A 13517-nucleotide genomic window follows, 5' to 3' on the forward strand; every position below is an offset into this window, starting at 1 on the left:
CAACACATCTTCAGCTTCTTAAAAGTCATGCCACTCTTCGAGCAGTGACTCATGACTTGCTCTTTGTCAGTAACATCTTGAGTCCAGTGCAGAATGAGTGTGATGTTATTTTTTTTTGCCGTAATCGTTCCTTTTGACATTTTAAGCTGCACAAATGTTAGAAATACCTGTAGCCTGGCATTATCTGTATTTTTACATGTAACACTTTACAGACAAGGTAACTTGATATAGGTCAATGTTTAAGATAAAAAAAAAAGTGTGAAAGAAAATTCTGGAAACCAAAGGCTCAAAAATAATTTAATGAAATATACTGAATATGTTGTTACTATCTGTTTTTTATTTTTAGGCCATTTTAAAAAGTTTACACTTTCTTTCTTTAGAAAAGCACAAAAATGTGTTTGTTTGACCATTCAAATGCAGTAAGCCATGAAAGAGGTCTGAATTCGGGATTGCATGCTATCTGACAGGTGGCTGACAGGTGGCACCTGTGCACACCAGGTGTGTCTCAGTCAGCTCGAGTACCACAATGAGTTGTATACGTGGGTATACAGTATTTACATGTCGGAATATACACAATCTAGCAAAATCTCCATCAATAGATATTTTATGTTGTACCAAATATATCATCATACAATTACCATCCAACTAGGAGTAACGATATTCAAAATAGGCGGGTGAACAGCGCACATAAACTTTGCTTATTACACACACAGGGATGCGCAGCAGCACACAAACATTTTTTACAAATGAAAAATTAAAGGATTAAAATGTAAAATATTATTATTGTGTAGGCTAAATTAATATTAGAATGTCTACATGTCACAATAAATAGTCATTGAATGTATTTAGATCTGTTTCCTCTGTAGAGACGCATTCTGTCTTTGCGTTTGCAAATTCCACCATGTAAATAGCAAATTCGCCATGGCGCGAGCACAACTGAGTCTCAAAGACAATGGGAGATGAGAATCTGATTGGTTTATTGCACATTGTGCCCAAAACACACCCCTTACTCATTAAGAGATTAGGGAGTACCCTTTTTAGACCATGTGCCAGCGCCGACTGTTTTTCCCTAGCAAACATGGATTCGGACACGCCCTAAGTGCACCTGTGCCGTGCGCTTTAGACCTTGTGCTTAGATTGTTAAAATAGGGCCCGATGTGTCCTGATGAACCAACATTTTTTTAAGGATTTATTTTTGCCTTTATTTTGATGAGATAGTAGAGTAATGACAGGAAGCAAAGTGGGACAGAGTGAGGGGTGGGGGGCAGGATCAACGGTCCTCAAGCCGGGACTCAAATTCAGGACGCCCAGAGCGCAACGCCACTGTATGTTGGCACACTGCTCACAAGGCACCATTGATGCACCAGGAGTTAATATTCACAAGTATAAATTATATTTGAGAGCTACAGTGACAGTGGTCAGTATTTATTTATTTTTTTAGATTTTTTTTGCGTGAACTATTCCTTTATCCAAAATGCTATGTTATACTCTCAGAGAAAAGGGTACAAATAAGTCACCGGGGTATCATTGAGAGTTACCTTATACTACCCATTGCTGTAAGTACATGTAAGTGAACATAATGTGTAAAATAGTGCAACCCTTATTTCTGTAGTTATATATTCGTATTTCATATTAGGGAATTAATTGTTGACTCCTGGTGTCACACATGGTATGTACTTTTGTTTATTGTATTTAATAGGGTTCAGATTCACTTAAATTCATAATATATTATTTAATTTGTATGCAAAATATAGAGCCCCAAGATCCAAACAATCAAGCCAGTTGTGTAACTATATTGTGCGACTATATCACATAAGAAGAGACCAGTTACCAGTAACGGCTAATTTCTAAACTTACAAAAAAAATATTTAGATTTTCTTACTCCTATGCTAAGAAAATCTTGCTTTATAAAACAATGTGAATGTCCCCATTCTAACTTCTAGTGTTTTTCCCCTTGGAATGCTCTGTAGGTTGATATGAGCACACAGGCTCTGAGCCTTCGATATGTATGCTCCTCACACTATAAATAGAGCTAACACACTATCTGTCAGTTGGAGAGCTAGTGTACCTGGGTGGATTGAAGGTATATTTTGGGCCGCTCAATTAAAAAAAATAGAGATCTTTACAGATAGAGTGTATTACTATCTGTTCAGCTAGGGCTGGGCAATATGGCCAAAAAAAATGATAACTGTTTTTTTTTCATATCAGTTGATGTCGATTATTATCACGATAAATGTAAAATCTTTATTTCTTTCAAGTTTAAAGCCAGATTTTTGATCCAAAGTTTGAAAGTTGTATAAACTAGACCATTCATTTTCCTTAACAAGATAAATATCTAAATAGAAAAATTTCTTAGATTCTGTATGTTCTAATGATTGATTTTGTTTCAAATCAAGAAACAGGTTTGGGTTGCCTGATAATATTAATAATAATAATATAACTTTTTGTCTTTTAGAAATGTATATTTGATAGTAGCTTTAGTTAAGATGCAGAGGTAATTTCTTGTCTATTATCAAAATCAGTATCATCTCAAAAAAATTGTAGCAACCTAGGTTTTTATATGGTTAAATTTATTCAAGTTTTTATTTATTTATTTTTTTTATATATATTATAATTAATAATCGATTTCCCATAGTAATATACATTTTAAATCATGATAAACACAGTTAAAACCACACATATAGAACCTCAATACCATGGTAAAAATATAACTATATGGTTTTTAGGTAGCATATTTTTATGAAAAACTATAGTCTAAAAACATTCAGTGTAAATGCGCACATGCTATAGCTTAATCACAAATACATACTACAATTATATACCATTACTCCTGTAATAAAATTCAGTCTGAATATCCCAAATTTCTGCCACAATACCATGGTGCAGTGAGTGTTACTACAGTAAATGCATGGTAAATGATGGCGATGTGTAGATTGAAAAGACTGTCTCGTTGCAAAAAGTGTTTCCCCTGTTTGGTTTTAAACACTTTTAAATCACAGAGTCATAAATGTGTTTTTTTTTGTGTTCATCGCTGAATTCAAGCACTTCACACTGGATCTCACAGTGCTCAGTGTTGCCAACTTCTTTCAATGGAAAGTAGCCAAAACCAGTTAGAAAAGTCGCTAGATTAGCATATTCGTGACGTCATTACATCATATTGCCTTTTACTTTTTTGTCTCTCTGTGCTCACAAACGGTATTTTAATTTAGCCAAATTCTGAATAAAACTTTTAATTTATTTTACTGTTTCTGGTGTCAGACAACAGAATAAATATGAAATAATTAATGAAACGCTGCCCTTTAAGACTACATTATTGACCAGCTCTCCAGCCGTCGCCTGATGAAATCAAATACACATAACATAAAACAAGACAAAGACAAATCCTGAGCTGTGATTTTGGCTATATTTGCATGCAAAATTAGAAAAGCAACATAATATCTTTTTTAACTGAAAGCCCTACTCCTTTTAGCCTCTTGCTGAACAGAGCAGACACAGAGAAAGAGTTGTGTGCGCGCTGGGAAAGCAAGATATCTCGCTCGTGCGGAAGTAACAGTGAGTCATAGAGACTCGCTAAGGTTTGTCCAAGAAGTCGCTAGATTTGTCGCTAGTCGCTTTTTTGGAAATAAATCATTGGGGGGGTCTGCAAAGTCACTAAATCTAGCAACAAAGTCGCTAAATTGGCAACACTGACTGCACTGCTTAGTGTCACGTGACCTAGTAAACGCTTGTGCTCTAGGTAGATCGCGCTGTGCGGCAGTTTTAACATTTTTCCGAGTGGATAAACGGGCCATCTGGCATGTTTCAAATCACGCCGTTTCATTCCGCTTTTGACCCATAAACATTATATTAAACATTTATCAAACTCTTGTGAAGTGAAAAGTGAAGTGACATTCAGCCAAGTATGGTGACCCATACTCAGAATTTGTGCTCTGCATTTAACCCATCCGAAATGCACACACACAGAGCAGTGAACACACACACACTGTGAGCACACACCCGGAGCAGTGGGCAGCCATTTATGCTGCGGCGCCCGGGGAGCAGTTGGGGGTTCGATGCCTTGCTCAAGGGCACTTAAGTCGTGGTATTGAAGGTGGAGAGAGAACTGTACATGCACTCCCCCCACCCACAATTCCTGCCGGCCCGGGACTCGAACTCACAACCTTTCGATTGGGAGTCTGACTCTCTAACCATTAGGCCACGACTCCCCTCATATTGTTTTATCGAGGAAAATTATATTGCGATAATTATCGTTATTTAATTATTGCCCAGCCCTAAGTTCAGCTATAACTGACCAGCCCTATTTTTCCATGTTGCAACAAAATGTTTTGGATTGCCTTGCAATTATAATGTCAGTCTTTTCTAATGTGAGAAACTCAGAAATTCAGTCCTATTTCAAGAAGCTGGTATTGCTTGTTTTTTTTTTTTTTTTTTTTTTTCTAGTGCATTACACCAGTCGTTGTTTTATGATTGTAAACTTCTTTTTTTGACTTCTTTTTTTTGACAAAACAGTCCTCAGCTCAGTAAGCATCTGCCTTAGAGTATGTGTGTCACCACAGCCTGTTTTAACATCATTGCCATGGAGACAGAGCAGGGGAAGCAGGAAACAATGGCTGTTCCCTAGGATATCTCTCTCTTTCTCTGCTGGATATGGTATTCATAATTACTGCCTGCAATATACATCATGTCATGCCCTCGACAAATGTAAAGGGCTTTGGAAAGCTTTAGCCTATCGTTAGTATGATGCTTGTGACATCACAAATAGCAAACATACTCAGTATAATGATTCCCATAGTGAATGTGTACCACAGTGATTTCAGTTTTTAAGAGCAACTGAAAGTGTAAAAATCATGTATTATTCAAACTTTATGACATAATATGCATTATCACCAAGAAATGTGCATTAGTGGAGTAATTAGAAGAAAGAATGGTTATATGGAAAAAGAAAAAAGGAATATCTATATTATATTTTGTCCCAAAATCAAAAGAAAAAAAGTGGATTATAAAGTACACACTGTAGCATTTTGAAACAATTTTTAGATTAATAAACATGCTGTAAATTATTCAAGGTGTGTGTGTGTGTGTGTGTGTGTGTGTGTGTGTGTGTGTACTTATTTATGCTACATTGTGGGGACCAAATAACCCCACAAGGATAGTAAAACCTGAAAATTTTTGACATTTACAGGTCCCCATGATGAGGTGAAAAATTTTATACAAATAGGAAATTGTTTATCTGAAAGTGTAACAATGCAAACAGGTTTTCTGTAAGGAAAAGTCCCCACAATTCACAGAAACAAAAATGTGTATCTGTGTGTGTTTCTTTTTAAGACCATGCATAAAATGTCTCCATGGCTGACAGATATGACTGAAATACCAGTAGGTGTCCTGGGAAACCGCACATCTCTGTCATAGGCGTGAGCGCTGTATTTTCACTTTCTGCTGCGAATCATTAGCTGCGTCCAAAATCACATACTGTCAAATGTCTTCTCAACTATAAAATATATTCAGTGCATGTCATGTAGATTTCAGAATTTCTTTGGGAGCATTCTTTGCCTTGTGTTTTATGAGGGTATTTGGATATACTCATTTTTTGTTGTTGTAGTGGTTATCGCATACTGTAGAAACTATGGGTCAGAGCTTTGGAATAATTCAGATTTAGTTTTTCATTAGGATTTTTTTTTATCATATTAGTTTGGAATAATTATGATTTTATTAATTAAGTTTTTTTTAATCATCATAATATAATTTAATTATAGCATTGCCATCACAGGAATAAACTACATTTTAAAAGATACTAACATGGAAAACAGTTATTTTAAATTGTAATATTTCACAATATTACTGTTTTACTGTGTTTTTGATCTAATAAATGCAGCTTTGGTGAGCAAATATAAAAAATTCTTAATTATTAATAAGTATTTTGATCAGTAGTGTAGTAACGAAGTAGGCTGTGATGCTGAAATAGATTAGATGCTGTGATATTTTGTGTTTGGGATTCCTGGCCTCTGGCTTTCTGATGAATTGAAGACGGGGTTTTGGATTAAGGGTGGCTGGATGACAGACAAAAACAAAAATAATGGAAACTGACAAAATGGCTGAAATCACTTATAGCAACACCAAGTGCACGCTCATTCTTTGCGTCTTGCTTAAAAAATCACTAAGATTATTTTTTGGTGAAATTATTTTCTGTATGCAAATATGAATTTCTTTTGATTTTGAGTATTTCCCAAAATTCACCCAAAAGCATCTCATTAGAGATGTTCATGATGAGCATCAATGTGATTAATCATTTTACAGCATTGTTTGGGTGGTGACACTGCAGATTTCGTTAAGCTACTTTGTCGTGTGTTTTGGGCTAGATTCAAAGATGCTATATTTTGGATCATAAAGGATATTACCACAATATGATGATGTATACAAATTCAAACTTATAGACACTGAAATAGTACTTAGGGAAAGTTCATGCATAAATGGGAGAGGCTGTTGTCTGCTGAGAGTTCATCTGAAAGCAGTGCCATTGCTAATGCTCCTTGTCAGATGTCCTAAAAGATTTGACACGATCTCATACATCTTAAAGATGGATCTGGAGTAGGGCTGCAAATTACTTGAATTTCTAATCGCAGTTACAATTATGGATGCCACAATTACGTTATTGTTCAAAGCGCGAATTAATCGTTCAAAGTCCACTTTTGTCACACAATCGGTGTGCTTAAGATGCGTTTTTTTTCTACATATCATCTTAAGGGTTTTTCACATTATTTTAATTTTAGTTTTAGTATAACATTATAATACCATTCACATTTTAACTTTTTTTTTTATATAAAGAAGAAACCAATCCAATGTATAGTTTACTATTGAGGCTTAAAACTATAGAAAAGCACTACATGTTTTCAGCTTGTTTTTTTTCATATAAAAATATGGCAGACAGTTGCATCATACAATGGTATAAACATCATCAATGAACAACAATAATCGATGTAAACTGTGATAATCATAATTCATTATCGAAATTTCAATGGAATAATCAACAATTTTTATTTATTTTTTATTTTGTTCACAGAAGAATGAATATTTTTTAAAAATTGGAAATTTTAAAATGTGTGAATATCATTATAGAGTGTGATTACATGTCCAAATATTTTATTTCCTTTCCACAGGGTGCAGGTGGAATTTTATGTAAATGAAAACACATTCAAGGAGAGGCTGAAGCTCTTTTTCATCAAAAACCAAAGGTCAAGTAAGTAAAATCTTTTGACCCTTTGAGCCATTTACAGCCAGCAAAACAGAGTCCATTACTGCAAGCATAAACAGTACTTAAGATTTTTATGGATCTCGATATCACTATACATGCACATGTCTTTGCCTTTTATGTGGCATATTACAGAAAAAAATCATCATAACAGTGAAGGTGACTTTGTTTGAACTGTTTGTGTGAATTTATGATGGTACTGTAAGTTTGCAGGATTGCCAGACTGCTGAATTATTTATAACACATTTTACAGATCGTTTTTCTATGGTATGAAGCTCTACTTCATAATTTACTGTATTGCAGGTCTCAGAATACGCCTCTTCAACTTCTCCTTGAAGTTATTAACATGCCTCCTTTATATAATCAGAGTCTCACTTGATGATCCAACTAACCAGGTCACATGTGCACGGTGAGCAAGCATGAAATTTAAAGGGATAAATATAATATGAAAATTTTGTCATTTATTCATTACTTCACATATATACTATCATTCAAAAGTTTGGGGTTATCATGATTTTATTATGTTTTCGGTACAGGTCCCTTATACCTAATTTCTTAAAGTAAAAAAAAAACTGTAATATTTTGAAATATTATTAGAATTGTAACTTTTTTTCTGTTTTATTATACATTATAGTGTCATTTATTCCTATAATGACAACACTGATTTTTTTTGTAACATTATAAATGTTTTTAGTGTCACTTCTAATCATTTTCATGCATCATTGGAGAATAAAGTATTAATTTCTTAAAAAAATGTAATGATCCAAAGTTTTGAATGGTAATCTTTTCTGTCATGCAACCCAAAAGATCATAACACAACAGCTATCTATGTCTTTAGAGCAGAAATAGAGGGGGCTAATCTGAAATGAAGAGGTAGACTATTCCAGAGTTTCGGACCTGCAGTCGCAAAAGCACGATCACCTCGTTTTTTTTAAGTCTACATCTAGACACGATGAGTAGATTGAGATCACAAGATCTCAGTGTTCTAGAGAGGGTGTATAGACAAAGCTGGTCTGTCAGGTACTGAGGGACCAAATTGTTGAGGGCTTTATACACAAATAGAAGAATTTTAAAATCAATTCTATATTTGATGGGTAACCATTGCAATGCCGATAAAATAGGAGTTACTGGCTCATACTTGCGGGTACCAGAAAGAAGTCTAGCAACTGCATTTTGCACTAGCTGTAGACGAGAGAGAGAAAACTCCCAGATTTCTAGCGCGCTGAGTTTCATATGGGGCTTAAATTCCTCTAAACATGCCAACAGTGATTGTAAACCATTTTTATCATTGTGCTTTAAAGGAAAATAGATCTGAGTATCATCCGCACATAGATGAAAGGATACTTTATATTTGTAAAAAATGGAAACCAGAGGTGCATATACAGGGTGAACAATACCGGCCCAAGGATTGATCCCTGTGGAACTCCACAATTAAGAGGTATACTAGAGGAGGACTGATGACCAATATGAACACTAAAACATCTGTTGGTTAGGTAGGAATGGAACCACTGTAAAACTACCACATAGGCCCACAGATGTCTCCAAACATATTAACAGGATCTCATGATTAACCAAATTAAAATCAGGACTCAGATCTAATAAAGCTAAAGCCATGAATTTTCCAGAATCAGTTTCTGTAAAGAGAGCACTTGACACTCTTAAAAGGGCGGATTCAGTACTGTGTAAAACTTTGAAGCCTGATTAAAACATCTCATGAACAGAATTAACAGTCAAATGCGATTGTAATTGAGTCAATACAACTTTCTCAAGGATCTTTGAAATAAAGGGTAGATTAAAAATAGGACAAAAATTGGAAAAAGAAGACTGATCCAGGTTTCTTTGTTAGTTTTTTTTAAGATAAGGTATCACCACTACACATTTAAGACTTTTAGGGAAGGAACCAGTAGACAAACATTTGTTAATAACCAATAACAGACCAGGACCAACTGTGTCCATGATTTGTCTAAGGACTTATACTCTGGTCTGGAACATTAACTCTTTTTTTTTTTTACTTACGTTTTTCCGGCTGTTTTTGTTTTCACTCAGGGGCACTATTACACATCTTCTGAACAAGTACAAAACCTCCCAAACAAAAACACATGTGAACAGGATGAAGAAACAAGCAATGTGTGTAAATGGATGCATATGAAAAACAATGCGATCATCAGAAATAGACAGCATATAAATGAAAACCGATACGGAATAAAATGTTGATCCAGGAACTGGTATATGTCTGTGCACGCTTTGGAGGTATTGATGGAAGGGATTAACTGGATTTATGCTTTTATAATCGTACTGAATCTTATCCAGGTGTATTTTTTGATAAAAATTTGGTTTTCTCGACTTTTTGCTCAAGATTATGCATTTTATGAAACCTACCTATATTCAAGTGTTGATTTAAAAAGAATGCTTTAAGATAGAATAAAATTTTTGTTTAAAAATAGAGGCTCTATTTTGGTGAATTGCATATTCAAATATTCATACTGGCAAATAGGCCATCGAAGTTGATTGAAAATCATTAAATTCGCTAGAGGTGGCTGCAAACTTTTTTTTTTGCTGGCGGGGAAAGAGTTAACACACCACAGCAGAATGATATGAACAAAAAAACCTCTCGCAACATGCCATGCAAACTATCAGCAGTCATCTTAGAGGACCGGTACTAACTTCTGTATAATGATTTTACTTCAGCTCTTTCGTGACATGACATCTATGGCACACCAAAACAAAATGCATTATAGCATGTCTCAAAAGCACTGCTTAAATTGCATGAGACCGACTCTTGGGATCAGCCCAGACTTATTGTCTGAAGTGTCCATTAGAGTCGCTTTTAATACCAGTCACAAAAACCATTCAGGGACAGCGTGTGTTAGTAACTGACATAAAGAGAGAGCAGTGTGTACTTGTGTGCAGGCATGCTGGGAGAGAAGAGGGTGCCGTACGTGCAGAAATCAAATGAGAGAGGCCATTTCATGCTGTCGTTTATGTCAGAGCCAGCATTTATGATCCCTCAGTGTTTCAATCCCGATGCCTTTTTTTTAATGTATGTTATGTACTAACTGCCTGTTATTGTGATTATAGTAAACATTGCACAAACATCACAGATGCTCTTTGCAGCAAAGCCTGTGGCAACTACACAACAAACCTGACCGCAGATCCCACACAAATAAACTGGTGAGACCTGTCTGCATATTTGATATTGTGATCATAAATCAAACTTATTAAATAATTATTTTTTGACAAATATATATTTCCTTATGTGTTTCTTGTGACATATTTTTAAAGGGAGTTAATATTTTGGGTGAATAGGAGAGTTCCTGTATGGGCGATACAGGTAGGTAGAGAATTGTTATTTTCTATTAATTTTTTTTTGTGATTCCTGGAAAGGAATTTTAACATTTTAATAAATATGTATTTAATACATATCTATTTTGTGGTTTAGAAACTTAATCAAAAAAAAAAAAAAAGCTTTATTGGCTTTATTGGATTATTTTGTGCTAAACCCTTTTCTAGATTAAATATACAAGATCCATTGCAATAATAAACATCTAGGCTGATTAAATGGAAATATAAAAAGCTTGTAGAGAGATGTGTGCAGATTGGCTCAATGTAAATATATTTAAATATCTGAAATATGAATACCCTGCTGGAATTCAGATCACTGGATTTGCAAGTACAAAATTGCTTTTATACAGCAGTTCAATAGCGATAAGTTACAGACATACTATTAAAATATATTCGTTAGCCTCATAGCATAATTGCCTAAGTCATTTTTTGGCCAAATTGAGATATCTGCCTAACTTTACTGTCCTACCACTGCTGCATCATCCTGCCTTTCTGCCTATGTCCTTAGCCAATCACAACACTTATTATAATCCAAAAACATTATCTGCCTAAGTCATCTCTTTGACTTAGGCAGTTTTGATACAAACAAAATGGCAGAAAACATGGGAAGACAGACTACTGAATGAAGAGCATAGAACAGATATCTTCAACAATTTCTGGTCCATGCCTTCTTGGGAGACACGCAAGCTGTATATCCAGACTCTAGTCCAAAATGTGCCCATAAAACAGAAGAAAGGTGGTGTTGCATCAAGGAGAAAACCGTCCCTATTATACCACCTGCAACTGGCAGATAGACGTAAACTACCTGTGTGTAAGAATATTTTCTGTTCAACACTTGGCATCGCCCCCAGAACCATTGGATCATGGTTAAAATCCAAAACTGATCCGTGTAAACCCAAGATCAACAAGACTGGCCCATGTGTGCCCATATCAGATGTTGACCAGACCTTCCTGAAAGAATGGCTCTCTGGACTGCCTACAGTCCCATCCCATTACTGCCATCAGATTCCCTCCTATCCAAAAAAGTTCCTGGAACCGGGAACAGTTCTAAGTGATCTTCACAAGGAATATCAGAAAGCTGCTGGTGAAAATGGAGCGCGTGCTGTGAGACATATTTTCGAAATGTGTTCAGTGAGCAGAATTACTCCGTGTTCATACCAAAAAAAGACCAGTGTGATGTATGTGTCAGCGCCAAGGTAGGAAATACAGATCAGGATACCCTTACTACTCACTTGAAATTAAAGGCTCAGGCTCAAGCTGAAAAAGCTAAGGATAAAAAGGAATCCAGTGACAAACTTTCAGTGTGGACAATGGACCTTCAATGCGTTCTTCTGTGCCCCAAGACGAAAGCAAGTACAATTTATTACAAAACTAAATTACAGATGCAAAACTTTACTTGCTTCAACATGAACAACAAAGATGGATATTGTTACACTTGGGAAGAGCATGAAGGCTCCCTCAGCAGTGAGGTTTTTGCCCATCTGCCGACCAAACACTTCGAATCAATCCTAGAGGCCAACGGAAACATTGAGAAAGTCATTGTCTGGAGTGATGGCTGTGGATATCAAAATCGGTGTGGTGCCATCAGCAACACCTACCTTCATCTGGCCATGAAGCATGTTGTCACCATAGAGCAAAAGTTTCTGGTTGCTGGCCACACACAAATGGAGTGTGACTCCATGCAAAGCCTCATTGAGCAGCGCATCGTCAAAGATATTCACACTCCACGTGATTACATTGTCATCTTTGAGACTGCACGAATACATCCATCCCCATACAAGTTGACCCAGCTATACCACAATGACTTCATGAAGTTATCTGGGGCCTACGTCACCAATATTCGACCAGGTAAAAAAGTTGGTGACCCCACAGTCCATGGCCTCTGGGCTCTCCAGTACTTGGCTGATGGTCGAATCCGGTACAAGTTGGATTTTGAGTCTGAATGGGAGGACCTGCCTCAGCAAATCAACATCCCCAAAGAACCATTCCACTGGGTCCCACTCTTTCCTGCCCAACTGCCAATTACTCTCAGGAAATTCAATGACTTGCAGGCAATGAAACCAGTACTACCAAGAGTAGCCCACCAGTACTATGACAACCTCCCTCATCAATAGACAGTGTGAAAATGAGTGTGCATAACACCTGAGTGGAACTTGGTGGGAAAGAAAAACAGTGGTTAAGGTTAAACATTAAGAAACAACTTGGTTAGGGTTGACAAGTTACACATCTTGGTTATATTTAGGAGAATAAAAAAACGTTGGTTATGTTTCCACAGCACCTAAGTGGAACTTCGATTAAGGGTGGAAAAGGAAAACAGTGGTTAAGGTTAGACATTAATAAGAAACAACTTGGTTAGGGTTCACAAGTTACACATCTTGGTTATATTTAGGAGAGTAAAACAACTTTTGTTATTTTATGTTTGCATTTTTTATGTAAGAGGAAAAAATGCCTAAGTCATGGCATATTCTGCCGAAGTCACTTTTATTGGTTATGCAATTGATGATGGATCTTTTTCTTTTTGCATACTTGTTCACACATCTGGTTGAATGTACTGTTATAATATCAATAAAAAATAGCAATGTGATTTCTAAAAAATGTGTTTTTTCTTGTTTACCAAAAACATTGAAATATGACTTTGAAAATATTGTATGACTTTACGATATTGAAAATCAGATAATTTGTCTGGTTTTGGTCTGCCAAACTAATTTGTTCTAAGCCAGTAAGCCAAAACAACTGTAGAGGTGTTTTTATTCCTGTCTGAATAATTTTTTTGAATACACTGTTTGAGTGAATAATTCAGTGATACATTTATGAAAACAGTAACTTGTTTAATTCCTGAATAAATCAGGGTGCTTTGAACAAATTGGTTAACTCAATGAATCAATGACTACAAAATCCGACAGTTATTTGGTTCCTTTATAAATCAGTG

At 35.7% G+C, this 13517-nt stretch overlaps 1 protein-coding gene across 9 annotated transcripts in view; it reads left to right on the top strand.

Annotated features, from left to right (window-relative positions):
• Nucleotides 1–13517, top strand: part of LOC132140952 (potassium channel subfamily T member 1-like) — a 104142-nt gene that overhangs the window by 56682 nt on the left and 33943 nt on the right. For all 9 annotated transcript variants that reach the window (XR_009433852.1, XM_059550052.1, XM_059550055.1 and 6 more), the window contains 4 exons: nucleotides 7155–7234; nucleotides 7550–7655; nucleotides 10325–10417; nucleotides 10529–10577. Coding sequence is in view for 8 of the 9 variants with exons in the window: in XM_059550052.1 (XP_059406035.1) it covers nucleotides 7155–7234; nucleotides 7550–7655; nucleotides 10325–10417; nucleotides 10529–10577 (328 nt within the window). In the remaining variant the exon portion in view is untranslated. The remainder of the gene's footprint in view (nucleotides 1–7154; nucleotides 7235–7549; nucleotides 7656–10324; nucleotides 10418–10528; nucleotides 10578–13517) is intronic.

The sequence above is a fragment of the Carassius carassius genome, chromosome 5 (genome assembly GCF_963082965.1).
Source record: "Carassius carassius chromosome 5, fCarCar2.1, whole genome shotgun sequence".
Lineage (NCBI taxonomy): Eukaryota > Metazoa > Chordata > Actinopteri > Cypriniformes > Cyprinidae > Carassius > Carassius carassius.